This window comes from Dipodomys merriami, unplaced genomic scaffold (assembly GCF_024711535.1).
Source record: "Dipodomys merriami isolate MVZ:Mamm:240054 unplaced genomic scaffold, mDipMer1.0.p SCAF_1, whole genome shotgun sequence".
Lineage (NCBI taxonomy): Eukaryota > Metazoa > Chordata > Mammalia > Rodentia > Heteromyidae > Dipodomys > Dipodomys merriami.
In genome coordinates, this window is record NW_027202270.1 from 64,646,470 (window position 1) to 64,673,767 (window position 27,298).

The window sequence follows — 27,298 nt, forward strand, 5'->3', positions numbered from 1 at the left end:
TAAATCATTCTCTGAAAGATATTTTATTGGAATTTCAAATGAAAAGTTAACTACATGACTTACAGCATGTTTCTGCCAATAATCTCTTAAAACAGGCCTCTTTTTTTTATGCACAACAACTTCCTGCATGTCTTCAAGTGATGGATGCTGGCCAATTTCCTCCTCAAATGGCAACATGTACTCATCTACAGGTCCTGAAATGTAAAACACAAAAACATTCATTTTTAATTAAAATCTTCCAACTGGTACAAGCTTTCTAAAATATATCTTCTATCACCTTTTTCCAACTCTACATGCTATAAGGATAGGAGAGAAATAAGACTCAATTGTACTTATACCACTGTGTCCAAACTAATAAAATTTATAATAAAAAGTCCATGATTTGGCAGGTAGCTCTATTAAACATTATTTAGGTTTACTTGTTTTGGATGGGGTCTCACTCTATAACTCCAGCTGGCCCTTGAACTCTCCATCCTCTTGCCTCAGCTTTCCTTTTCAAATTACAGGTGTACAACACCAAACCTCGGTAAAAAAATACTTTTTTTTTTTTACCTATTTCAAGAAAGTCTATATTCATCAAAGTATTCATCGGTGTACAAGACAGAGAACATACTTGCAAATCAAGAATATCCTTCTTTAAGGAACCTAGTCCTTGCAATCCAAAGTAGAATGTTAACAGCTGTGTTTCCATCTTGAAGACTTTGGGTTCAACCTGTTAAAACCATCTTTATTCTATAATAATAATTCTATAATATTCTATAATAATAATTCTATTCTGAAACTCCAAACCTGCTCCCTACAAAGAATTAGTCATACCTCTTCTCCATCCTCCCTAATAAGTGCTGAAAGGTTTCCCATCAAGTAAGAATGTGTCCTCACAACATTTATTCAATAACATAAATAATTCTATTTTACTCACACCTCCTTAGGAAATATGGGAAAATACCGTTAAGAAATTAGCATTTAATAAGTACTTAAGTCTCAGGAACTTTACATATTTACTATCATTTATCTTCATAAAGGTGGTATTGCCTTCATTTTGAAAATAAGCTCATGAAATTACAAAATTGTCCACAAGGGCACACAGCTGTTACATAGTAGACATAAAATTTGAACCCTTATTTCTCACTCTAAAGTCCATGTTTTTATTTACTATATTTTCTCCCTTTGAAAGAAACGCATCAGTCCTGAGAAATTTTATTGAGCTCTGTGTATAGTCTTGTGTAAGACCTTGAAATTTCTGCACCAAACACTTCTGGGTAGAATATAATGAATCCTGAAGGACTCATTAACTCACTCTATACAAATGTGGAAATCCTTGATAGCTGGACAGTCTGCTCAGAGTACTGACATTCTAAAATATCTACTCAAACTCTGTATTTCACAAGTCAATGGCATTGATACCAACTGGTAGTCTTTAAAAAGACAAGTCTCTTGGGCCTCAACACAGATGACTAAGTCAGAATTGGAGTTGTAACTAGGATTCCCAAGAGTGTGATGAAACATTCAACTTTAAGAATCACTGAATTTAACCATCAGCAATTAAACATAAACAAATTCAAGAGTTCTCACTTTAGCAGTATTGTCTACATTGACCCATCGGCCCCAATTTCTACATAGCATATACCAGGCATTTAAGAAAAGTCTGCATCTATTCCTTTTTCCAATTTCCCAAGTAATTCCTTTCCCAACGAAGCAATCTCTAGACTTCTCTAACACTCCTTTCCATTTATTTATCCAGAAACAGTTACTAATACCTAAGTACCAGGCATTGAGCCAGATAATTCACATTCACCATCTGACCTACTGTTTCAATAAATGCACAAAATAAATTTAAAACTTCTCTACTTTTAAAGTCAATGTGCATTGAACAGGTTACTCATCTTCCTCGAGACTTAAAAAAATTCCCAGGCTGTTACAACATTTCTTAGGCTTCCAACCTGGAAGAATGAATGGCTGCCTATTTCTGAACAAACATTTACTAAATTCCATTTTAATTAAATTGAGCTTAAAATTAAATTGCATATTACAGAGGTAATCTGTCCTACAGAGAATCTTTTACAGTACTCAAAAAAAGTAAGATTCTTAGCAGCATAGTTTAAATCCTTATACTTTTTAAAATATTAAATATATTCTCTTACAGTCTATAATTGGAGGAAGCTTTTAGGCTATTACGAATTATAATAGAAAAACATGTAAAGATCATTTATATTTGTGTGAGAATTTAGTAGTCAGGATTTATTTGAATAAAACAAACATTTTAAAGAAGTTCTAAAGACAGAGTACCTAGACAACTATAGTTTTGTCACACTGGGAATTTGGCATATAGTTACACAGTCATTCAATTATTTACATGATTTGGACAAGAACTTCAATAATAAGAACATACTTTAACAACTTAATCATAATACAGTCAGACTTTAAAGAGCAGAATTTAACCTGTGATATATCCAAAAACATGTTCACAGTTCTGTGTCTTAGGGAACAAGATGAAGTTTAACCTGGTTATAAAGTACATATGCTGGCAAGTGCCAGAATGTTCTGAGAATCAAAATCCCTCCTTGTCTACAGACATCTCTCACCAAAAGAGATGACTTGGGAATCTAGGTTGCAGGAAAATCCTAGTGAAGCAGCAGCCCTTTCCCTCCACACGGATCAGAGGGACAAAATGTTGAGACAAGCTACTTAATTTCTCTTGAGTTTCAGTTTGTTCATCTATAAAACAAGTACCTCCAAAATACCTCCAGAAAATAAGCTGAAGGGATATATAGTGTCCAATAAACCATCAAATGGTAAATTATCAACATATGTCTAGTTCCTTTCCTTTATGCTCCTCTACCTTGTGAATTTTCTAAAATCTCTTAATAGTCCATTAAAAAGAAATTATACTTTATTACCGTCTAAGTAATCATCCCTTTTCATAAATGTGGCATATGTATTCTAAAAAATACTTTTTCCCTTACCATCTGCAGCAGTACAGCGAGAAGCCAGTTCCCACAGAACTAATCCCATGGCGTACATATCTATCCTCAAAAATGCATCCCTTTGGAAGTTTATAGCACCCTCTAATACCTCTGGAGCCATATATCTCCGGGTACCAACCTGAAAAAAAGATTTTGAAAAAGCAAACAGTACTCATTTATTAATTTGATGAACTAAAACTTTATAATTTCATAAAAACAAAACTGTGGTCTAATCAAATCATGATGAACTGTGAGCCCGAGATTATAGGGTATATATATACATATTTCTGGATATACTTAAAAATTTACACATCGCTGGGTGCTAGTGGTTAATGCTTGCAATCCTAACTTCTGAGGAGGCTGAGATCTGAGGATCACAGTTCAAAGCCAATTAGGGCAGGAAGGTCCATGAAATGTGTTCATTTCCAAAAACCACTCAAGAAAAAACCAAAAAAAAGCCAGAACAGGAGTTGTGGCTTAGGTGGAGAGTGCTAGCCTTGAGCAAAGGAAGCTCAGGGACAGTGCCCAGATCTTGTGTTGAGCTACCTCTTTTGTATTCAAGTACAGCACTCTACCACTTGAGCCACAGCTCCATTTCCAATATTTATCCCCCTTTGGGTGATTAATTGTAGATAAGAGTCTGTAAACCTTGCCTGGGCTGGCTACAAACTGTGATCCTTAGATCTCAGCCTCCTGACCTCTAGGATCCTGAGCTAGGATTTCAGGTGTGGGCTAATAGCAACTGGACAGTTTTTCTCCTCTTTCTGGATATACTGCAAGAAACTTAAAAATGATTGCTTGCAAGGAAGAAACAACAGAGAAAGCAACATACTATTTCATTAGTTAGTTAGTTAGTTAGTTAGTTAGTTAGTTGGTGTCAGCACTGGGGCTTGAATTGAAGGTTAAGGATAGCCCTTAGCATTTTTGCTCAAGGCCACTGCTCTACCACTTGAACCATGGTGATTAAATGGAGAAAATATTTTCACAGACTTTCCTGCCCACGCTGGCTTTGACTCACAATCCTCTAATCTCAGCCTCCTAAGTAGCTAGAATTATAGGCATGAGCCATCACCACTTGCTGAAATGTGTATTTCTATTAAAAAATCTTCTGATGGTATTGTAAAAGAATTAGCAAAGAATGGATAAACAAAGAAGTCTATTTGTGTAAAAATTTATGAATTTATGTATTCATGAATTCTTCTGTCTTGGAGTCCTTTATATCTATCTTTATAATTTAGTATTTCTTAGTACTGTAACTATGGTTACTAAGCTAGTACAAACTAGTTTTGTATGGAGCTTGACATTCTTATATGAATACTTAAAAGACAGTCAGGGACTGGGAATGTGGCTTAGTGGTAGAGTGCTTGCCTAGTATGTATGAAGCTCTGAGTTCATTTCCTCAGTACCACATAAACACAAAAAGCCAGAAGTGGCGCTGTGGCTCAAGTGGTAGAGTGCTAGCCTTGAGCAAAAGAAGCTCAGGGGCAGTGCCCAAGCCTGAATTCAAGCCTCAGGACTGGCAAAAAAAAGATACTTTGGTAGGTAGACCACAATGTATTTGAGCAATAGTAGACCTACAGAGTAACATAGACACTGGTATTTTCAAAAACTCCATCCTTGGATGATTATAAGCTCTAGAAGTTAGGCAGTTACATATAAACATAACATGTTAAAAAATATTAGGACTTCAGAGATCAATAAATCTCTGAAGTTCAAGTTTTAACTCATTTAATAAGAATACAGAAGGAAAAAAATACCTTTTATTTTTCCTCCTATTTAACTGTATTATAAAAGTGACTCTCAAAAAAAAAAAAACCCTCTCCCCACCCCCCCCCCATCCCCAGGGGGTGCTAGTACTAGGGCTTGAATTCAGGACCTGGGTGTATCCCTAAGGTTTTTTGTTCAAGTCTAGCATTCTCCCACTTGAGCCACAGCTTTTTTTTTTTTCCTCATACTTGCCTGCCTGGGCTGGCTTTGAACCATGATCCTCAGAGCTCAGCCTCCTGGGTAGCTGAGATTATAGGCATGAGCCACCAGGGCCCAGGAGCCTACTTTTCTCTTAAAAACAAATTTATATCATCCAAAGTATGTCTTTCATTATATTATGGTTTATCTACTTTCCATCTAAAATGTTCTCCATGCAATTTTTACTTAATAATGTGACCCAACTGAAAAAAGGGAGTTAAAATGTGGCATGAATGAATATGTTTTTATTAAAAAAAAAAAAAAAGTAATCAACTGGGTATCAATGGCTCAGCTCACGTCTGCAATTCCTGTAATTCTAGCTACTCAGAGAGGCTGAAATCTGAAGATCATGGTTTGAAGCCAGCCTAGGTAATAAAGTCATGAAATTCTTATCTCTAATTAATCATCAAATAAAAACAAAATAAATACTGGAAGTGGAACTGTGCCTCAGGTGGTAGAGCACTAGACTTTGATCAAAAAAGCTCAGGCTCCGAATTCAAGCCCCAAGACTAGCACCAAAAGGGGGAGGAGAAACTTGATTTAAAAAAAAAAAAAAAGACTTTTCCTAGCCTCACAGGTTTTAAGAATGAAATGTAAAGATAACCTTTGCCTTTTTAGCTTTATTAGAGGTTATCATTGCTAAGATCTACTTGTTCATACTATAGTTAACTATAGTTAAGACACCTCACACAGGCATTTGTAAGGCCTCTGAATTCTAGAGACAATCCAGAATAAAGTCATCAAGTTTATTGCAGAGTAAATAAAGCAATAAGAGAAAACGTGTGGAATAAAAGTAAGGAGATCTTAATATGTTGTACAGATAATGACTATTCTTCCATTCCTGTTCAGATGGTAAAAGTTAAAACTGTGGCCAGTTTCTGGTGTTGTTGTTGTTTAAAAGAAGCCTATAGCATCCAAGAGTTCTTTTATGAAGTTTTTGCCTAAACCATCTAGTCCTCTAACTACAGTATTGCTTTCCCCTTAAAGGTAGCATAGAACTCTTAATTAGATGCTGACTTCATCACTATCACAAATTTTGGAACAATCAGTCCTTGCCATTTTACAAGAAAATATGCAACAAGTTTATTTTTTCTTCTATTTTGATCATAGTTCTCCCTTACCTGTCCGTGGGTATCACCTGCAGATTTTCCAGCCTCAAACTTTAATGCCAACCCAAAGTCAGCAATGCAAGCTGTCAGATTGTTTTTCAACAGCACATTTTTACTTTTAATGTCCCTTCAAATAGAAAGATAGACAGTATTGAAATTCAATTTCAACAAGTTACATTTTTAAAATTTTTTCTTGGAAGTGGGAAGGAGAATATACTATGAGAGAAGTTCTTTAAAAAGATAAAATTCAAAGAAAGGGAAACAGAGTGCTTAAAAAGAGTGCCTATTTGCCCCAGCACAAGAATACAGTGAAGAATTTCTATTCTTAGCACAAACTATAAAAAAGAATGTATAAAACAGTTCAGAACTACCATTTCACCTTCCATACGTCTCTAAAATTGCTCTTTTAAGATAATATTTCAGTGTTTGTAGTTACCAATTTCCATAAAACAAATTTTAAAAACCAAAATGAGTAGCTTACAACTGTAATTCTAGATACACAAGAGGCTGAGATCTGAGGATCCTAGCTTGAAGCTATCTGGCACAGGAAATTCCATGAGACTTATCTCCAATGAACTATTTAGAAAAAGCCAGAAGTGGTGTTGTTGCTCAAGTGGTAGAGCACTAGCCTTGCGCACAGAGAGGCTTAGGAACAGAGCCCAGGCCCTTAGTTCAAGCCATAGGACCAGCAAAACCAAAAAAAAAAAAAAACCAACAACAACAAAAACAATGAAATGAGGTTTTGGGGTTTTTTGTTTTGTTTTGTTTAATTAGCTGAATTGAAGCCTATTGATAATGACATACTTTTTAGAATGGTCCTTACTATTGTGGTTCTTATATTCTTTTACCTGCTTTTAGAAAAGCAAAACAGAAACTTCCATCTACTTTTTTTGTGTTCTAAAAAGTGTAACAGTATTAAAGCCTAAGATATTTTCTACACACTTACCTCAACTGGTTCATTCTAGATTACTATACTCTAGCTAAGTATATCTCTACCATAATCAATGGTTACACTATATATACATCTAAGACTAGGATAGAGGATGAAGAATAGATATAAATACTCAAAAAAAACCAAACAGTTTCAAGTTTCATAAGGTTTTTAGAGGCCCCTAATTCCTAATAACTAGAGGGCAGTGCAATGTGTGGATGGGTGGGGTCCCAGGAGCTCCAAAGGAATAATTCCCTATATGGAAGGCAGACTGCATACAGAAAGGTGAAAAGAAAGGGAGCAATTCCAAGTAGATGCCATTTAGTTTGTAATACCAGAATTTAACCATTTGAGGTGAATTTAAGTAATATTTGCCAGAAACCTAAGTAACTATCTGGTGCCACTCAACTAAATAAATATCTGCTGTACTCAGTTAATGCCTCCTTTATATGGAATTCAAGGTGACAGATTAAATCCCAAATTCAAAGAAGGTAAATACAAGGCAAACTGAATCCCTGTTGAAGGAACAAACATTTTTCCTTCCCAGAATATGACAATTGTTAGGGCTAGGAACTATTTCTTTGCTAGACAATTGTCTGAATGATGTATGGTCATTTAGAAATAAGATTTTCAGCCTTAATATAATTAAGAAATTGTATAACTTGTAAAAATAGATATTCTGTACCTTTTCATAATCACCTTTAAATTAAATCATGATTTGAGTTAAAACAAATACATTTTTCCTTTTAGAAAGAGACAATTTACTTTCATCCTCAAGGATATTTCCCAAAATAAGACATATTATGCACAAGGAAATAATTAACTTTACTAATTATGTTCATTCTTGGCCAATTTCAAAGCTAACTTAAAAAAATTAAAATAATCTGCCTTCTAGAATACAATTAGGTAATTAGGGGAAAAATAAATTTTACCCAGGGGGATAAAAACTCCAATTATGAATATATACTGAACTATCTCGGGAAAAAAAAATGGAAGTTTTGCTCTACCTGTGAGAGATTGCAGGTTTGTGACCATCTTTCAAGCCTGGAATATCCTCGTGTAAATATGCCAATCCTCTAGCCATAGTTTCTGCAATATGACATAGTTCATTCCAAGAAACCACATTAGCCTTAAGAAAGTCTGACAGTGAACCCTAAAGAGAAAGGGGAGGGACAAAACAAAAGCCTTAAGCTCTTGAACAACACATGTATATGGAGACTTTTTACTATAAGTTACAAAAGCAGTATATCTTTACTTGGTTTTCCTCTCTCTCTCTCTCTCTCTCTCTCTCTCCTCTCTCTCTCTCTCTCCCTTCTCTACCTTCTCTCCCCTCTCTCTCTTGCTTTCTCTCTCTCTCTCTATTTCCCCACCGCGTGTGTGTGTGTGTGTGTGTGTGTGTGTGTGTGTGTGTGTGTGTGTGTGTGTGTGTGTGTGTGTGTGTGTGTGTGTGTGTGTGTGTGTGTGTGTGTGTGTGTGTGTGTGTGTGTGTGTGTGTGTGTGTGTGTGTGTGTGTGTGTGTGTGTGTGTGTGTGTGTGTGGCGTGCTGGCACTTGAATTCAGGGCCTAGGCACTGTCCCTAAGCATTTTGGTCAAGGCTAGCATTCTATCACATGAGTCATGGTTCCATTTCCAGATTTTTTTTTTCTTTTAGTAGTTCAATGGACTCGTGGACTTTCCTGCCTGGGTTGGGTCTGAACCGTGATGCTCAGATCTCAGCTACCTGAGTAGCTAGGATTACATGTGTGAGCCATTGGCATCTGGCTTTTACTTTCAATGAATAATAATATTCTAAAAGCAATCTCTGGAGAGGTCGAAAAATTTCTCCAAGTCACATTAATAAAGGAAGGAATACACTGACCTTTGAATGACTATTAAAAATCACCAAATTTCCCCTATTTGGAAAGCAAAGGTCTTAAAAAAATAGTTGATAAATCTAGAATTCTGTTTTAAAAAGGGAAATATACTGACTATAAAGACTAGGATACCACAAAATTTCAACATATAAATAACCACTAATGTAAAGAGTCTTCTCTAAAAACTTATGGTCAAAAATTAAGGGAAACAATAGCCACTTACATTTAACAATTATAAAATGTATTAAAAATATAATTTCTGTGGTTTAGAGATGTGACTCAAACAGATTATGTGCCTATCAAGTATGAAGCACTGAGTTCAAACCCCCATGAAAAAAAAGAACAATCCTACTTCATTGAAAATACTACTTTTAAAAACTAAAAGTTGAAAAAATACCATGTTTTACTGACAATTGTGAATTAATTTTAGAACTCATAAAATTTCTAGCTCTGGCATTGTCACTAACCTAGACTTATTAAAGCATTTCAAAGCCAGGCACTGATGGCTCACACTTGTAATCTTAGCTACTCAGGAGGTTGAGATCTGAAGATCACAGTTCAAAGCCAGATGAGGGAGGAAAGTCCCTGAGATTCTTATCTCTAACTACCAAAAAAGCAGGAAGTCGAGCTGTGGCTCAAATGGTAAAACACTCGTCCTGAACAAAAAAAGCTTAGGGACAGCACCAGGCCCTGAGCTCAAGCCCCATAACTGGCACCAAAAAAAAGTAAAAAAAAAAAAAAAAAAGGCATTTCAAGGTACAAAGTTCAATCTGAAACAACTAATCATGAAGTTAAAATGGATTAAAATAATACTGAACACTGTATAAAAAGTATTCATAAGAGAGGTAAATGATATCAGTGACAAAAACCTGAATGATTAGAAGGTAAGGAAAAAAGCACTTTTATTAAAGTGAATTAAAACATTTTTATTTAAGCAATTTATATTTTATGTTAACTATTAATTATAATAGCCTCTTGAAAAAATATACATGAGAGATTTAGAGTCAACATTAGGTAAGTAAATCACTTCTAATTTACTAAATGTAAGTGTTAAGAAATTTCACCTTCTCATGAAATGCTGTGATTAGCCAAAGGTCCACATCAACACTGGTACCTCGTTTTTCTGCACCAATGAACTGTAATATATTCTCATGCTTCATTCCAGGCAAACTGTAGACTTCATATTCATTTTGCCATGACTGCTTGTCCTAGATTTTAAAAGAAAGAATATTAAGAATATAGGTAAATCAATTACTCAAATAAGTTCTAGGTAAAATAAAACAAATACTTAAGTATAGAAGATTTTGTTAGGTCTTGTTGACAGTTCTACACTTTTCTTTGTTTCTAGTTTATGATCATAGAAAGTTATAAAAAAATGTTGCCCTTTTGTATAGTGGCAACACATTTTGCATACAAGTTACTGCAGGTGTATTACACTGTATTTTATCATAGGAGTGAAATGACTTGGGTTATTATTCACAATAATCTTCCTGAAAAATGAATTCAGATAAAAAAGACTGTCAAAAACAAAAAAAATTTTTTCAAAGATGAACATAGTATCTAAAATCTTTTTTTAAAACCACCACATATTCACTTGTGTTTGCCTACTATGTGTGAACTTGTCAATTAGTTTCTTTTCACTGATAGAACAGTGAAAATGGGATGCAGTACAGCATAATGGTTAGCAAATCTCTGAACACAAAGTTCAAATTCTGGCAAGTTATATAATCATTCAGTTTCCTAGTTAAGTAAACCAGAATTTGTACAGTTTAATTTATAACATTACTGTTATTTCTGTACCTTGTCAATAGAAGCATTAACCAAAATGTGTGTGACTGTTAACTTATGCTTAATATGCAAATGCCTTTTTCTAAGTTTTAAGATTCTTCACACAATTTAACTTTTTAAAATTGCTATTATAAAAGTGATGTACACAGGGGTTACCATGTCATAAATTAGGTCTTACATTTCTTTTTGGACAATGTTCCCCCTTTTCCTTTGTTCTCTCCAAGTTTTTCCCTCCTGTCCTCACCCACAAGTTGAGGAGTTCATTTTCAACATAGTTTGTACTGAGTTCCACTACTATATTTGTTCACTCTATGTCCCTCCATTTTTATGCCACCTCTTACCACCACAAAGACAGAAAAATGAACAAACGAGATAAAAAAGCAAAGGAAAAGAACAACAACAACAACAACAACAACAAAACTTTTGTCTCCATTTCCTGGAGTTCACGCTAACACACTGAAACTTTTAGAAAACTCCAATAAATGTACCTGTATTGGAAATATTTTGACAGCCACGTATTCATTGAGTAACTGTGCTTTCCAGACACAACCAAACCTTCCCCTTGCTTTCACTTCTAATAATTGCAGTGGCTTCAAACCTAATAATGGAGAAGGCGGAGGTGGTCCTGGGTCCTATAGATAAACAATAATAATACTACAGGTAAGGAGAACATGAAACATGTATCAATTGTAAAAATGAGGGGTGGAAAGTAAGTATACTGAAGAATCAACTGACAGAATTGGTAAACACATACTGATGACATTACTTTCAGTCTTGGCAGAACTACATTTCTCAAGCATTATTAAATATCTGCAGTAATTATAAGGCAGGCAACTTAATTTAAAAGAGTTTTCATACTAACATTCTTCACTACTGCCATTTATGCTCAGCAAGTAAAAAGCTCTAGTATCCTTTTAATTCATTCTCACTAATCTTCCTAAGATTTTCATGAACTGTAGAATATTCCTAACAGTATTTCACTTATCAGTTTATACATTCCTAGAAGATGAGAATTCACATGCCAGAAAGATCAAATAATGGCACTGCCTCAAAGAAAATTTCAAAATACACTTTCTCTAATAATAATTTAGTTTTAAGGGTTTTTCCTACATTAATCTCAGAAATAACCTAGGCCACGAAATACAAAAATATATGAAGGAATTGTTATTTTTCTATAGTCAAATTTTTGTTCACTTTTATTTGTCAAAGTATTAACAGATCATTTCTTTATTTTAAGTATTTTCCAAAACTGAGTGGGGTATAAAAGCTGTTTGTGTTCTGAGAATGACTACCAAAGGAAATACAAATGAAAATCCAGAAAAGTGATCATCATAGTAGATAAAAAGATAAGGTAATGAAAGAAGTATACAGCTATAATTCATTTTAAAAATAGAACATATGTAAAATATAAATAGAAAAACAGTAAAGGAATTTTCCTTGTACAAATAGGATAGCAACCTTTCATTGAAAGCACCCTATATGTTCACTACAACTAAAGCAAGGTATAAGATGCTTTCTGGAAAGTTCACAGAAAAAAGCAACAGAAATCTTTCAAGTCTATACAACAAATATCTTGAGGAGGAATTAAAATTTCTGTGGCAAAAGAAACCAACATGACAACACAACAGATAGTTGGCACCTCAAACACTTTCTATCATTTAGCCCACAGATACCATTCAAGAGTTTATATAAAATTTACATTAAACATCTGCTAGGTATCAGATCGAAAAGGCATGAAATTTCTTCTAAACTATACAATATTTATAAAATATCTAGAGAATTCATGTGTCAAACTGTAAGACAAAACAGAAGACTTGTGACTCATTTCAAACTCCTATTTATTTAAAAATATCTATAAAAGTTGTTTTCCTTCCCATATTTAAAACATAAAATGTTAGTAAAGCTGCAGAGTTTTTCCAAATAGCACAGAGACAGGTTAAGGAGGTAGTATAACTCTTATTAGAAGACCACTCTCTCAACTATGATTCTGAGGGAAGGAACAAAAGGATCTCTGTTGAGGAGGTAGAGAGATGTGGCTCAAGTGCTAGAGTGACAGCCTTGAAGAAAAATGCCAAGCAAGCATTTGAGGCCCTGAGTGGAAGCCAAAATAACAGTTACCCCCCCCCCAAAAAAAAAACAAACAGGAAAAAAATCATCTTTGGTAAATTCCTATGAAAATTACACCCTTTGTATAAATAATTCTTCGATTTAATACTTGTACCTGTAATAAGAGTTCTACTCGGAAGAGTAAGCTGCTTATATTAACATGGAAATGGGGGAAGGGAGAGTGACTGAATACTGTTCTTCCTAAGGCAAGAAAATCACCCAGTCCTCAAGGTACAAGAATTACTGTGCAAATGCATGAAAGAACAATTAACCTAAATAGAGAAAAGTTAGAAAGGTAGTTTTCAGTGCAAGAATGCCAAAAAGAAAATTATGCATATAAGGGCTGAAAGCTGAAGAGGTAGAAAGTACTAAGGTTCTAAGTTGAAAGATTGTGTTTTAATAACTTTTAGATAAACTGACTATATTGTTTCTGTAGATAAGCATTAAAATATACATTATCTATTGGTTCAAAAGGATGCCTACACATAGATAAGGCTTATCTATTGAAATAAAATTTAATGATTCAATCCACATCACCTCTTCAAAATATGAATTATTTTGAAGTATATTATACTTTCCTATAACTTTAAATTTAGCAAGCATATAATTTTTAATGTCTCTTTAAAAAACAAAATGACAAGCTGGGAAGTTGGCTCAGTGCTTGCCTTGCATGCATGAGGCCCTGGGTTCAATTCCTTAGCACCACATAAGCAGAAAAAGCTGGAAGTGGAGCTGTGGCTCAAGTGGTAGGGTGCTAGCTTTGGGCTGAAGAGCTGAGGGACAGCACCCAGGCCCAGAGTTCAGCCCCCACATTAACAAAAAAAAAAAATTAGATGTTTTCAGAAAGTACACATAAACTTCAAACTTCCTGTAAGTTAGTAAGATTCTGTTTAAAAATTTCTTAAGATGCTATTACTTCATAAGGAAATCTTAAGACCACTTTTCTAATATTATAATTATATTCAATATTTTATCATAATGACCAGAAAAAGACTATAATAAAAATTACTTAAAATATAAAAATCTTAAAAAAGAACACTGCCAAATTTTCAAAGGTCTTCAAAGGCACATTCTTGTTAAATTTCAAATGTGTTTTTAAGAGTAATATAATATTAACACTTAAAAATTAGCTTAAAATGAATAACTTTATAGCAAAATTATAACTATATAAAATTTATAGTACTGATAAGTAACTATTTTAATTACCGGAAGTTTTAAATATATCTTTAACATCTACTTTTTTACTTGACCGATAAATTCAAGAATATTAGAAATTATTTCCAACCTATTAGTATCAACAAAAACTCAGTATTTTATTCTAGGAATACAGATTTATATCTTTAGAATGAACCCTTACAGAGATAAATGGAAACTTAAACTTCATAAATATCAGTAATATTCTGATATCACCTGTAAGACATGGCTTTGATCTACTCCACAGTAAACATACATCTAGGGAAGCAAACAGAAGGCTTTCAGTCTCCAGCTTGCAATATTGTGCTATTTCTTCAAACCAAATAATAAGCATTAAAATATATTTCTGGTTACATTTCTTCTAATGACATTAGAAGATAACATGAGAAGATATACTGAGATTACCAGAACTAGAAAAATATCCAATAGTGATCATTTTACTTATTTCTGAATCTTCCATGTGAAGAATGAATTCTAGTCTTTAATAGCATTAAACCTCTAGAAAGCACAAGAAGAAACTACACTCACGCAGCTAGTTCATTTGCTAGATAATCCAAAGATGAAATTATACTTGAAAATATATATTTCTCATTAAAAGATAATGGGCTATACTACAAAGTTAGTTAAAATGAGTAGGTTAACAATAAGTATAGGACACACAATAAAACTTGCAATACTAAGTCATTAAGGCAAATTGAATCATTATGTATTACATTGTAATCAGCCAAAGTATGTCTCTACCTTAGATAAATGTAAAGATTAATAATTCTTTAAAAACAAAAGCTAGTATTAGGTTAAATAAATCTTATTTTTATACTAAAAGTAGGGGAGGAATCTTTATAATATAAATGTATATAAACTATAAAGGATGCACAATAAAACAATAACAACAAAAATTTAAGGACAAAATGTTTAGTATGCATCCACAAAAAGTTCCACAACCATAAAACAAACATCAATGCGTCTTACCTCTATCATTATATGAAAGGCGTGCTTGTGAAGAAAAAACACAGGCAAAAGAAATTACGATTCATATTCAGAATGAAATGAAAAATGAACACATCAGTTACAAAGTGAAGGGAAGAGAATAATGATTTATCTCTTAAAAAGTTGGCACTGATCCAATGTTCTGTGTTTTCTTTTTTTTAATTAATGATTAGGAACACTTTCCTTGTAAACAGAGGAAAGTGTTATCTCACACACACACACACACACACACACACACACACACACACACACACACACACACACACACACACACAGAGAGAGAGACAGTCCTTAGTTACTATTACCTATCAAAAGACAGATAAGCAAACAAATTTCTGACTCTAATACAACTCCATATTACCCGATCCAATGGGCTCCAAGCCAGAAAGTAAACTAAAGTAAATCAACTAATCACTTTCAAAAAAGAATCTAGAATCTAAAGTGATTCAACTGGAAAGTTAACTGGGAAAAATATGAGCTGAATTGGCTACTGAACACCAGAGGGCAGTATTGCCATTAATGAACACTAGCTAGTAGCTGAAGACATTTATATAAAGCTAGAATAAGTCTTTCCAGACAATACTTTGACAGTTGTCTTAACATATTCTAAAAACTCCTAGTTCTAGCAAGTGAAGTACCTCACTACCCTTTTATGGAAAAATAATAGTAGTGAAACAACAAACCAACAACAAAAAATACTTGTTAATGGCTATGTGACTGTATGTGGCATGAATAATAAAGTGGGTAGAAAATAAGAAAGATGATCATTATGATTAAATAATACACAGTGACATAACAGGTCTATTGTTAACCTACTTGCCCAACCACACTGAAGTGAATAAAGTAAAATAAATTCTAATTAATAAAATAGGACTTAGATCATTTAATCTAAATCCCAAAGAATGTTAGCAGTTCAAAATATGATTTTAAGTATAACCCAACTACAAATTAAGGAATTACACAATTACTGGATAAGCACTGGTGCCCTGGGAATGAGTACCCATTCATATTTATCATAGTCTGAGGAAAATAAAGTACTAACATGGAAGAAGAGTTTCATTTCCCAATCATCTCAAAGTAGGTGAGGACTTTAATTTTATTTAAGAGAAATACTGTCACAAGGGTTAAGGAAACGAGAATTCCTCCAAATACATCATATACCCTAGTTTCCAATGTTTCTAAAATACTTCTACTGAGAACAATACTATGACCAAAAAGAAAAACAACTCATCTATACCAATTGTTGAACTAGGTTTTCTTCCTTCCTCATGATAATGATTTAAGATTATAACCCGTCCAAAAGATTGACAATTCTGTTAAATGTCAGTATTCCAGAGTACAATTCATCACTGGAAAGAAATGCATACCAACTCATAAACTAGACTATGGCATCCCTAGGCTCAGTGACCTTTGATCTTTTTCACACACAGGTGCTTTGAGAGATAAAGATACCACTGTACCAACACATACAAGTGTTAGTACCTTTAATCTTAAAAAAAAAAAAAAAAAGCATATCTCTGTTCCATATACTTCCAAATAACAAACTGTAGAATAAGCTCTAAAATGACCCAAGCAAAACAAATAAAGACAAAACTAAGACTTAATGTGACAAACAAGAAGGTCAAGATATATATATATAAATTAATTTGCTGAAAAGAACAAATATTTTGGAAAGTGTATCTTGGTGAATACACATCTTAATTAATGAACATCAAAATAAGCAAAATGATGCAAGCTAAACAAGAGACACCTATAACAGGCCTCAATGTATAATTATTCAAGAAAAATGAATTATAATTGCCCCCAAAATAATTTCACTGAAATACACAAACTTAAACCAGTCTGGATTCACAAAATGAAAAGTAATTCTGAATATCATGTACCACAACTGTAACTAACAGTAGAAATCAAGTAAGTACATTAATGGCAAGTAATTAGTTTCTGGATAAGAGACTTGCTACATATCCCTTAAGTGGAAAAAAAGTTACTGCCGAATATCAGTAAAGAATAAAAAGTATTTCTTCATTAATTCATTTATTCATTCAAAAAATGTTTACATTCTTGTGTCAGGCACTTACTAACAAGGCTTTTGTGAAGCTCAAAGTTGAAAAACTTTGACTTGCTAATGAATGCATTAATTATAAACCAAGAGCAATAAAAAGAAATTCAGTACCTTCAACATCTATAGATACCTGTTAGATAAGAGAAATATTCCCTGAGAAGGATCCCATGTAAAAATAAGGCACATGAGGGAGACTAGTGAGGTGAAAAACAGTATTGGAGTACATTTTAGATTTTCAATTTATTCAACCAAATGGATGGTTGTTTCATGTACTAAAAACTAGGTTTCGGAGACACAATCATTACCTTTTAAGTACTAAGTGCTTTTAGATATCTATGTGGAGCTTGGTGGGCAGATGTGCAGATCTGAAATACATAGGAATCTATCTAGATTTTTGTTTATATATTATACATAAACGTTTACGTAATATTACTATACATTTTCTTTACTAATCAAAGATATACTTGTATCTCAACGATAGATAGATAGATAGATAGATAGATAGACAGACAGATAGACAGACAGACTGACAGACAGACAGTCTCCCTACCCAGCAACTTCTCAGGAATACCAGGAAGGATTAAAACCCATTATCCGAAGTATATGCAAACTGAAAATTCAGACTCTTATCTCCTTATTCATCTAATTACCTTACATTCTAAAAAATATTATGTATTTGTTTTTAAATGATTGTCAAGAAAAACACAAATAAAATCTAGGAAGAAATAATATGTCAAGACAGACATTTCTGAACTATATTAATATATCAACAATATTGAATATCGATAGTCAAATGTATAGCTATGATTCTAATTAGATCTCCAAGATTCCTTTTGATATGTCCTGATTCCTACTGTTTCTCTAATCTTACTCCTCCTAAAGACAATACAAGATCACTATAGAAAAGCAAGATCAGCATAGAAGAAATGAAAATTCTGGATAGGTTCCTTAAGAAACAGCACCTCTACATTAGTGGGGATTAAAGTCTGAAAGAGATGTAAACATGTCCATTATCCTTTTGGTTGCTATTCAAAAGCATCAAATTTATGACTAGCTACAGAAGAAATTTTTTTTGGCATTTGTATGTTGTAAAAAAAATTTATCATGTTATATATGAATAAACTGATGTGATAAACTATATGATTTCTATCAGGCCACATATACTCAACTAAAAACTATTTAAAATATAAAATACATACTGAATCCTTTGTCCTATTTTAGCTTTTTATGCATTCAATCTAATTGTTTATTGAACTAAGCCTTTCAATCGTCGAAGAATAATGTAATCAAATGCCCTGACTTTGCCACTCAGTAGGGGGGCTCTTGTCAAGTCCCTTCGTGGAGGAGTGTACCTCAATGTCATTGTCTATAAAATGGACCTGATAAACATAGCCTATTTCATGGGATATTAAGTTAACATGTGTAAAGTGCTCTGAATAGTGTTTTATACAGACCTTAAAATAAATACTTTGCTATACTAATTTTAAAGCATAGCAACAAGTTCTAATAAAAAATACTCCTTCTGAGTTCAATTTTGAAGTTATTCTGTTGACAATCACAGCTAACATTTCACTGTGCATTTACCATTAGCCAACCACCCATAGTATAGAACAGCAATTAGGCATTTCTTCCTTTCTTTCACTCTTACTTAAAATTATTGAAGCAACTCCAAAATACTCCTTATTATTCATTTCTGAGCTGACAAATAAAGCCAACTTATTTTGTTTACCTATATATTAACTGTGGGCTCCAAAAGGGCAAGCAGGGATTGTTCATGTGCCACTTTTGCTATATATTCACCTAGAGTGCCTAGCACAAAATACACATTCAGCATTACATGAGGTTAAACAAAAAACATTCCCAAAGCACTATTTTTAACCTAATAAATGGACTTTTCCCATTTCTATTATTTCAAATTAATAGAAAAAAAGACAATGGTAAAATACCTAGGAGTGATGGGAAAGGCCTAGGACAAGACCCAGGAAATGCAGAAAATAGAGCAAAAGCAATTCACCTCCTCCTGGCTACCACTTCTTTACCAGGTAAGAAAAGATGAAGTACTCTGGTTTATATACATCAATTCCATCTACAAAGTGGCAGATGAGGCCTGGCACAGGCCAAACAAAAACTAAACTCAGGATTCAAAATTTAAATTTACATCACTTTTATAAATAAGGGGTTCTGCTCAACTGTAATATAAAGCTTTAATATGTTTTAAACTGTTGATAAAATTACATTTTTTTTTCATTTTCTCCCTTTTACTTTTGGACATGAAATTTTAGGTCATCTCCAACTAGCCCTGTCTGAGCATTTACAAGCAGAATAATTATATGGCTGACAAAAGTAACTTTTTTGTCAAGCTGCATGCATATAAATTTATCAAACTTCTTTCCACCATTACAAATATATTCTAAAGGATGTTGTAATTTGGGTTATCAATACAAAACAATCATATACCATACTGGAACACAAAGGAATAACATCTATAGCAACTCTGCACTATTTCTTGGACACACACCCACTCAGTAAAAAAAAAAAAAAAAAAAAAAAAAAAGGAAACACACATAATTTCTTAAACAAAGATTTTTTTTTTTTTTAAGCAAAGGAGATCATAGTTCTTAGCCACTCAGGAGCTTGACATTTGAGGACCATAGTTCAAAGCCAGCCTGAGCAGGAAAGTCTGTGAGATTCCAATCTTTAATTAACCAGCAAAATACTAAAAGTGGAAGTGTGGCTCAAATGGTGGAGTGCTAGTCCTGAGCAAAATATTCAAGAACATCACCCAGGCTATAAGTTCAAGCCCCAGGACCAGCAAAAAAGATTTTTACACCTAAGAAATAGATCATATTTTAAGCCTGCTAAAATAATATGGTTGAATATCTGTAAATGGGTTCTCTTCCTAGCAGAAACCTGTACAAACTTGAAGTTTGTATACCTTAAAAGTACATAATTTCTACCAAAACAATTACTTTTAGTACTTCCTGAGTAAAACAATATTCACTCAACCGAATTTCACTTTCAAATATATTAATTACTTAATGAAAGGAGATAAACATGTCAACATAGAAAGCTATCCTCTGTATACTGTTAACTTCAATTGTGGAACACTTCATAGTATATAAATGTGACAAAAGTAACTATTTGAACAAATGAGATAAAAGTATCTAAGGGTATACAACAAGCTATTAAAACTTACTATTTCAGAAAAGTGAGAAAGAGAATGGAAATATTTTTTCTATTATTTTTGACATAGTTTTTAAAATAGACATTTATAACTAGTGTTTTCTACTAGGTAGAGGAGTTTCAAAAAGAAAAGGTGAGGGGGAGGGGGAGGGAGAGTAGCTGAGTACTGTGGATCATATCTGTAATCTTAGCTAAGAGACAAGGATCCTGAAGATCACAATTAATTCAGCCCAGACAGAAAAAGTCTGTGAGATTATCCCAAAAAGCACACAGTAAAAAGCCTAGCAGGAGACATGGCTCAAATAGTAGAGGACTGGCCATTAGCAAGAAAGCTGCCAGAGAATACCAAGGTTCTGACTTTGAGTGCTAGTACCAGCAAAAAAGAGGGGGAGGGGAGAGTAGCAAAAGAAGAGCTAGATGTATGTTAATAAACTCCAACCACTTGCTATCAACCTATTTCAAAATGTGCTTCTATAATTCATTTTGTAAATGTAATTTAGCATTCACATATTAAATACATCCATAAAATTTAGTGTATTTCCCATGTATTCTCCCCAAATAAGAAGCATACTTTCTTAAACTGAGTTGAATAGTGTTATCTTAATCTTTCAGTGCCTTATTAACTTTAAATGGATGTGCAGATTCATGTTCAAATGGAAAATCCTGTAAAATTTTGCAAAGACGACTTGGTTTCTCAGTGAGTAGTAATTTGACATATCATGGAATGACAACATACTATTTTTTAATATTAATGCCTGCCATATTGTTTTATACATCCAACTCTGCCCAAACATTTGGAAGCCCTTAGTCCCTATCAAACCAATACCTACACAAAATTCAAGAACTAAAGAAGCTGGTGCCATTCTAGAAAACATTAGTGCTGTAACACTAAAGTGCCATTTATACAACCTTTAAAACTGAAAAGAAACTACTTCATACCTTGTTGAAGGTAGGTCATTTGTAGCATCTAAAATTCACTTTTTTATAAAATGGTATTTTTATCAGCACAAATATAGATCTTACAAGCAGGAAATGTAAGCTCAAATACAGTTATGAAAGCAATGCAAACACTTATGGAAACCACATTAACTCTAACCACAGTTAAGACTTTCAATAATAGAATCCATCACTTCCCTCATATTCATGACTCACTGTCACTAGAAAAACCAGTTTGCATCTAGTTTACTTACTGTATATTATATGAGCATCTGCCTAGATTTTGATAGTTTCAGCATAGGCAAAAGAAAAGTTACCTAGGTAATGTAAAGAGACAGGATGTGTCTTCAGTCTGTGATTACAAAAGGAATTTAACAATATCATTCTCTTATAAAAACCTGAAATATTCAACTGAGTGTATATGCTCAAAAAAATCAGCCTCAAGATTTATCTCAAAGTAAAGGCCTAAAGTACCTGAATGTTTATTAAAGGAATCCCTGGGAATAATATTATCTCTAAGTCCACACGCAACCAACTCAGCTTGGCAATTCAGCACTTACAGGATAGTTATTATAGAAAAACATTATATAAAATACAGCACTGATTATATAGCATATACTTTCTCTTTCAGGGGCTTCTAATCAAGTGGGTGAATGGAATATATATACAAATTACTATGAACCTTTTCAGGTTATTCAAATCACAGAATATAGAGAATACACACATCATGCTCTAAACTTAGTATCCCTTGCTATGGATGATTGGTATCCATATATTTTTAAGCAGAAGAAGCAACAAAATCATAGAAATAAAATGTTTTTCTAGCAATAATGCAGATGAAAAGGGACACATAAAAGCAGGAAAACCCACTCTGAAATTACAGGAATCACCTCAGCCTCATATATTTAATAATGTTCTTAACTACAACAGGATCTGTAAAGATAAAAAGATGAGTCAACATGATAAATACCAGGGCTAAGAACAGAATGAGTGTCTTTTTTCTGTGTGTGTCACTAAGGTTTGAACTCGGGTCCTGGTATTTGCTCAGCTTCCTTGGCTGGCAACTAGCATTCTATCACTTGAGCCATCCTCCAGCCTTGCCTCTAATGCTTTTCCCCTGAATAATTGGAAAAGAAGTGATATCATGGAACAATGATAGAAAGAGTAGTTAAAATGAGTTAGAAAGAAATACAAATGGCTTCAATAAAAAAAAAACAAACAGCAAACTGCCTTTTTCGACACCTTTGTGCTAGATTTTACAATAAACATTTGTATATTACAAAAAAAGCCATAATTAGAAGGCCAGATTTTAAAGTATTTATATCCCAAGATCAACTTTTAAAGTCAGAAATGCCCCTGAAATAAAAAATACCCTAATTAACTGTTTAGTGATTAAAAATAACATCCCTCCCCCCCCCCAAAAAAACCCACCATTTACTTTCCAGGATACGCTTATTGATCATGACATCTTAAAACAGACCAGATTTTTACAAATCAGCCTTTAACAAATGTCCTTAGGAGGGGACAAATATGTTTACATCCTAAAGCATTTAAGGGATGTGAAGAAAGAATGTTTCAAAAATCCATAGTAAGAATGCATGATCTTTATCTAGCTAGTCATAAAATTAAACTCAGAATATGGGGACATGAATATGAGATGCATATTATATCACCCATATCCAATATTCCTGGCTTTTCAAGGAAGTCTAAACCAACTAACAGGCACTGACAGAAAAAAAAGCAGAAACCCAGGAATTTCAGTTTATAACACAATCACATATTTATAAACCTATTTGTAAAATGTGCTAAATCAAGTTTTTAAAGTAAAACACACCAATAAAACTTTCTATATGACCTAGATTATTTTTATTTTGTCCTTTGTAAGATGCTAATGTGAGACGATGTTACTGATCATTTTAGTAGTTATACAAACTATTCAATATCTAAAAGTAGAAAAATAAATTAGACTATACAATGTTCTTGAGATGACAGTAAGTCTAAGTGAATTATCTGAAATATCAGAGGCATCTGTTTTCTGAGAAGACAGGGGAAGGACAGAATACGCACTTCAAGTAAGCCTTCAGTGTCAGAAGGTTCTTGGTGACATTTATGAGTTTTGCGACATCTTAATTTACAAATATCTGGACTATATACACAGTCCTGTAAGGTAAAATTAAACCAGTTCTTTCTTATTAAGAACATGTCATATGCACCATTCTGTAATTTATTGTAAACAAATCTCAAGGAATACCTTATATAACAGTCTCACAATTTAGAAGCTATTAATTTTTTCTATATATTTATGTTTTTTATAATTTAAATAATTTAGTTATTTATACATAACACCTTAGAACAGCATTTAAAGTCCATTACATGTTTATGTAATTATCATTATTTCTGAACAAAGGATAAAACTAAGCATTTGTAATATGATGGCTATTAAGCAGTCTTGAAGAACTCAGTTATAAGCTTCTGACCAAGAATAAGACTTGCAGTATAAAAACTATAAAAACACATTGTTTCATAAACAGAAGTGAAAGTGAAGTTCCACATTGATGGCAATGTCTTTTGCCACATAGTTGTTTACCACAGAAGGAAAGCATAAAGTCAGCTTTGCTTTGTATTTTGCATAGCAAAGCCTGACTGTGGAAACTTACTCCATCAAAAAATTTAAATCTATTTTTAATTTTCAGTTGTTCATATATTTCATGTAAATTCATGACAGAAATGCAAGTACTAAATTATCATGTGCAATAGTATTAGCAATAGCAACAAACATCTAAAACTCAGATAGATGAACACTCATCAAAGATCCCAGCTTATTGACAAATAGTAATGGCTTCTTTCCTTTTTAAAATTTGTTAAGGCCTTGAATTTGATATCATTTCTAAGTAAAGTGGTCTGAAATATAAGCTAATAAGCTCTTTAAAAAATGTCTTACCTACACTTTTGTAACAATATGCACACAAATTAATGTTATATTAATAAGCCTGATACCACTGTTTAAAGTTCCTTTTATGAAAATCTTAACAAATTTACTGAAATGTGTATTCCTGCTTGTTTCTATGAGATCACAAACCTAAGGTAAATTGAGGAAACTACCATAGCATTAAATATTTTTGCTTTATATCCTAAAACAAAATTTTAAAGTTAGTACTAACAGAAGGTAAAGTGTATCATAGCCATTTGTAGGAAGCCACAAACAATTAGGCACTAAAACTTTTATTTGAAAATACTTTTTAAAATTATGTTTAATAAATCCAAATACAGAATAATGTTTAAGTTAAAATATTTAAGCTATATAAAATGCATTTATCTTATTCACTAAACCAAGTATTTTAACATTGAATTCATTTCTTCATATATACAATCTTCCAAAGATTATGTAATTACATAATCTAATTCTTAACAGATTGCTGCAAATACTGAGAAAGAAATATGTTATGTAAATAAAGCTTAAAGGGAAAGAGCTGTCTTAATCATTAGGCCTTAATCATAGGACTTTTCCATTTTCTTTATCAAGTGTTAATCATAAATCCTATTATTAGAAAAATGAAGTTAATCTAAGAGATTCAGAGAGCAAGGTAACCTGATTTTAAGAGTTAAAAGAAACACAGCAAAAACTTAAGATTTAGAAATGTCTCATGTAAGTATTACCAAAAGTTACCCGCTTTCCTTGACCTGTAGAATATTAACTACTTCCTTCCATGAAAGTCCCTGCAAAGAACTGGCCCAGTGCCAAGTATCCACATGACAGAGAATAAGGAAAATGTAGCAAGTTCAATTATCTACCACACCTATGTTTTCAGAAATATTTAGAGTTGAGTAGATGAGAAGCTCAAGAACATTTAAAAAAAAACATATTTATATGTTGCAAACAAAAAAAGCACTCTCAATCTATGAACAACACATGATAAAACATGTTGTTGCTCTATCCCTTTTCCCAAAAACATTTTTATGTGTATATAAATATATGTATGTGTATGTGTGTGTGTGTGTGTGTGTGTGTGTGTGTGTGTGTGTGTGTGTGTATATATATATATATATATATATATATATATATATTCCTGAAACCTAAACTTCTATTTTTCCTACTGTCCTAGTTACCTTCCTAGGCCCACCCTTATGACTAAAAAGACATTTTAGATATTTTGGCAATGAATCTTGAGAAAAGCACAGAAACTGAATAAAAAAGTAGGGAAAAGAAAATATTAATTACTTTTTCCTTATAACTAATTGCTCCTCAAAAACCAAAGCAGGTACATCTCACACTAAGATGTATTAGAAGGGAAGTAAAACTCTCCAGAGAAGAATAGGAATGGTAATACCCTTCATTCTACTCTACCTCAACTTCGAAAAAAGTTCAATACATAGAAAATTAATATTTGGAAAGTATCTATAGTTCTCAATGCAATAATCACTCCAAAAGTAACTCCAAAGGAAAATAAGTTGTTACCAACCTACAGAGCTCCACTTAGAGAGTTCCACCTCTTTTAAAATGTAAAATGTAAAATGGTACAAACTATGAGACAATAACTTACTTGAGTTGGAACAAGCACAGGAGGGTAGGCCATCTTGTGATGCCTATACACCCAAAACGCACAAATGACAATTCCCGCAATTAACATAAGTGGCACCAGAGAATAGAGTAGGATGTTGTAATAGGGTGGCTTAGGAGTAACGGGATTTGAAGTGGCTGTGGAAAAGGAAAAACAACTCAGATTTGGTATATAAAAATTCTATTATTAACACTTACTACAGTGTCAAAGTTTTGAAAAAACAAACCCAGAATAAAGAAATATTAGTAAATTATTCCAACAACAGAATTATAATTTCCTTTCAATATACTACTTTAACCAACAACTATCTTCCTTGGGAACTTACGCTGTGTGATCTCCATCTCCGGAAAATAAGAAAACTTTTCATTACACATATTGCCTTCACAGCAACAAAAATATACTTCAGGGCTGTCTTTTTTCTCTATACAATCAGTCCTATAAACAAACAAGCAGAAATAAAGTCAGCATTATTATACTAACCCTATAATAGGTCATTTTCTTCTCAGAGACAATAGTTATTTGCATTTATTAGTTTATAATAATCACTCCTTAAAAGCCAAAATGATCCTACATTCTTATTACTAAGCTCTTCAGAAAACCAAAATAAACAGCTGAATTTATAGTAATCATTCCTTGGGATTATTACTCTAAGGCAACCATTTATTTACTTGTTTTTATTAGAAAAGCATGAAGAGGAACATAAAGTCAACGAGGTAATTTGGTTTAGGGGTGCTTTTGCTCACAGGAAGTATAGCTCTTTCATTTCATGAGAACTGAAAACTAAGGACTTGAGATATGGTTTAGTACCAGAGTGATCGCCTAGCATGTTTGAGGCCCTGGGTTCAATCTCTAGTACTGCAAAAACAAACAAATGAACGAACTGAAAACTATATAAACAAGCACACACACTCATACACGTACACAGAGTAAGTGATCCAATATCATAAACATGTTTCAACATTGGAGACCCAAACTAGCCTGGAAAATTGATAGCAAATTTAAGTTTCCTGAACATAATGAACAAGGATGACATTTTTAAAAAATGGAACAAGAAACATACAGAACCTAGCAATTCAAATTGATTAGGGTAAGAGTAAACTTTAAAAATCCTTAAAAAAAAAAAGAGCAATCCTCTATAAATGACCAAAGATATGAATTTAACATTATAGTTCATACCTATAATCCTAGTTAATCAGGAAGCTGAGATCAAGAATACTGAGATTCAAAAGGCTAGTATGGGCAAGGACCCATTTTAACCAATGCACAAAAAACAAACAAACAAAAACAACAGTCTGCAAGATCTCCATCATGAAAAGCTGATGTGGCTGTGTACAACTGTCAACCCAGCTAGGCAGGTAGCATAAACAGTAAGACTGTAGTCTGCAGTCCAGACATAGCCAAGGCATAAACACAAGACCCTCTTTGAAAAAATAAAGTAAAAAGGGATGCAAATAATAAGCCATGAGTGGTTAAGTGTCTGCCTAGCAAGCTCAAGGCCCTGAATACAAATCCTAGTACTCCCACTCCCCACAATGAAACACTGATGTAACTTCTAGAAGAAAGCTTTATCAGCCACTAAGGAAGTTATATTTTAAGATCAATATTCTAAATATTGCTTATAAACATTAAGTAGATTTCAAAAGACTTACATTACTAAACTTT

The 27,298-nt window shown here is 33.0% G+C and overlaps 1 protein-coding gene across 2 annotated transcripts in view; it reads right to left on the reverse strand.

The window, feature by feature from the left end:
- The window catches only part of Acvr2a (activin A receptor type 2A), a 90,658-nt gene that overhangs the window by 4,658 nt on the left and 58,702 nt on the right, over positions 1-27,298 (reverse strand). The window contains exons 3-11 of one of the 2 annotated variants that reach the window (XM_070023594.1): positions 25,962-26,071; positions 25,619-25,773; positions 14,879-14,902; positions 11,098-11,241; positions 9,886-10,029; positions 7,976-8,121; positions 6,050-6,164; positions 2,964-3,102; positions 64-194 (exon numbers count right to left, since the gene is read on the reverse strand). In XM_070023594.1, the coding sequence (XP_069879695.1) occupies positions 64-194; positions 2,964-3,102; positions 6,050-6,164; positions 7,976-8,121; positions 9,886-10,029; positions 11,098-11,241; positions 14,879-14,902; positions 25,619-25,773; positions 25,962-26,071 (1,108 nt within the window). The remainder of the gene's footprint in view (positions 1-63; positions 195-2,963; positions 3,103-6,049; positions 6,165-7,975; positions 8,122-9,885; positions 10,030-11,097; positions 11,242-14,878; positions 14,903-25,618; positions 25,774-25,961; positions 26,072-27,298) is intronic. The other variant, XM_070023604.1, reaches the window with a different exon arrangement.